Source organism: Amphimedon queenslandica, unplaced genomic scaffold (genome assembly GCF_000090795.2).
Source record: "Amphimedon queenslandica unplaced genomic scaffold, v1.1 AMPQUscaffold_6589_Cont21454, whole genome shotgun sequence".
In the NCBI taxonomy this organism is placed as follows: domain Eukaryota; kingdom Metazoa; phylum Porifera; class Demospongiae; order Haplosclerida; family Niphatidae; genus Amphimedon; species Amphimedon queenslandica.
In genome coordinates this window covers 1-1,156 of record NW_003553121.1, presented here as the reverse complement: position 1 = coordinate 1,156, position 1,156 = coordinate 1, and the positions used below count along the sequence as shown (strand labels likewise).

The 1,156-nt window shown below is 40.6% G+C and overlaps 1 protein-coding gene across 1 annotated transcript; it reads right to left on the bottom strand.

Moving 5' to 3' along the window:
* Nucleotides 1-441: 441 nt before the first annotated feature.
* Nucleotides 442-850, bottom strand: LOC105315956 (ABC transporter F family member 1-like). The gene is made up of 2 exons (XM_011410737.1): nt 562-850; nt 442-485 (listed from the first exon to the last, which is right to left on the bottom strand). Exons 1-2 carry the CDS (start codon nt 848-850, stop codon nt 442-444), a joined length of 333 nt encoding a protein of 110 aa, XP_011409039.1.
* Between the last annotated feature and the right edge of the window lie 306 nt (nt 851-1,156).

Genomic DNA, 1,156 nt, shown 5'->3' with positions numbered 1-1,156 from the left:
TGATGATGATGATGATGATGATGATGAAGATGAAAAAAGGTGGCTGAACAAAACGGCCGGTTTGCAGATTTTTGATTTTTCTCCCAGAAAAGGTCTAGAGCCACGCTAGTGGTACCATTGGAGTCCTCTGGTCAAGATAAGGTCCTCTAAGAAGTCTGGTAAGCATAGGAGCCCGTTTTCCCGGTATAGCAAGGCTGCAAAAGTCGTGGCAGCCATTTTGTTTGGGGGTGAATCCTACTTAGTAACGCTACCGCGTTACTAATAGTGTTTTACATGTACATATACATGTTCTTATGTTGTAAAGAAAGTTTGAGTTGATTCCAATCACATTTGGATTTTTTATGAATTTTTTAAGTTGCTCCAAAATCGGACAAAAGTCCCTGTACAGGGACTTTGGCTAAACTTCACAAAAATTGAAAATGAGAGAATTCCTTAATTTTATTACACTTTTCCAATATGAATACAAGTTCTTGTGTCGGTAGACACTGAGAGTTAATTCAGAATACATTTATGACTAAATCTTAAAAATAACTTATTCCAATTAATGCCCATTAAACTCACCACTTCCATTCAACCCCACCAGTCCGTATCTCCGCCCACAATTCAATTCTAATTTAGCGTCGGACAGTAACTCGGCTCCATGAAAGGTCAGTGATAGACTCTCAATGTGTAGATCACGTGACAGTGGGTGTGACGTCAGTACGCTGGTAGTTGATCTATGTGATGTTGAACCAGCTCCTGCTGGTTCCAATGAGGCCCCACCCACTGATCCTTTACTCTTCCCCCCTCCTTTGGCTGCTAGCTTCTTGGCCTTTTGCTGCTGGCGCTTTTTAGCAGCATCTGAAGGCATTTCCTCCTTTCTGGTTTAACAGTACACGTGGGTAGGTCAATGGGTGCGGTATAGACTATTATCAATAACTATTAATAACTACTTTGCTGCACACGTACACTGCACGTGCTGTGTTCATTCAGGGTCTTTTGTTAGGTTCTTTCAACTAATTCTACAGATACCAATAGTGATGGGGTTTGGTGATTTAAGGTCTTCTGCTGGTCTTCAGTCTCTTAATGAATATTTATCTGATAAAAGTTACATTGAAGGGTAACTCTACCATACATTAATTATCATGTCCTCCCTCTCTCTCTCTCTTCTAGTTAT

Coding starts and splice junctions, on each gene's coding strand:
- LOC105315956 (XM_011410737.1), bottom strand. CDS start 850: ATGCCTTCAGATGCTGCTAAAAAGCGCCAGCAGCAAAAGGCCAAGAAG. Junction 486..561: donor GGTGGGGTTGAATGGAAGTG/GTGAGTTTAATG, acceptor ATTAACTCTCAG/TGTCTACCGACACAAGAACT.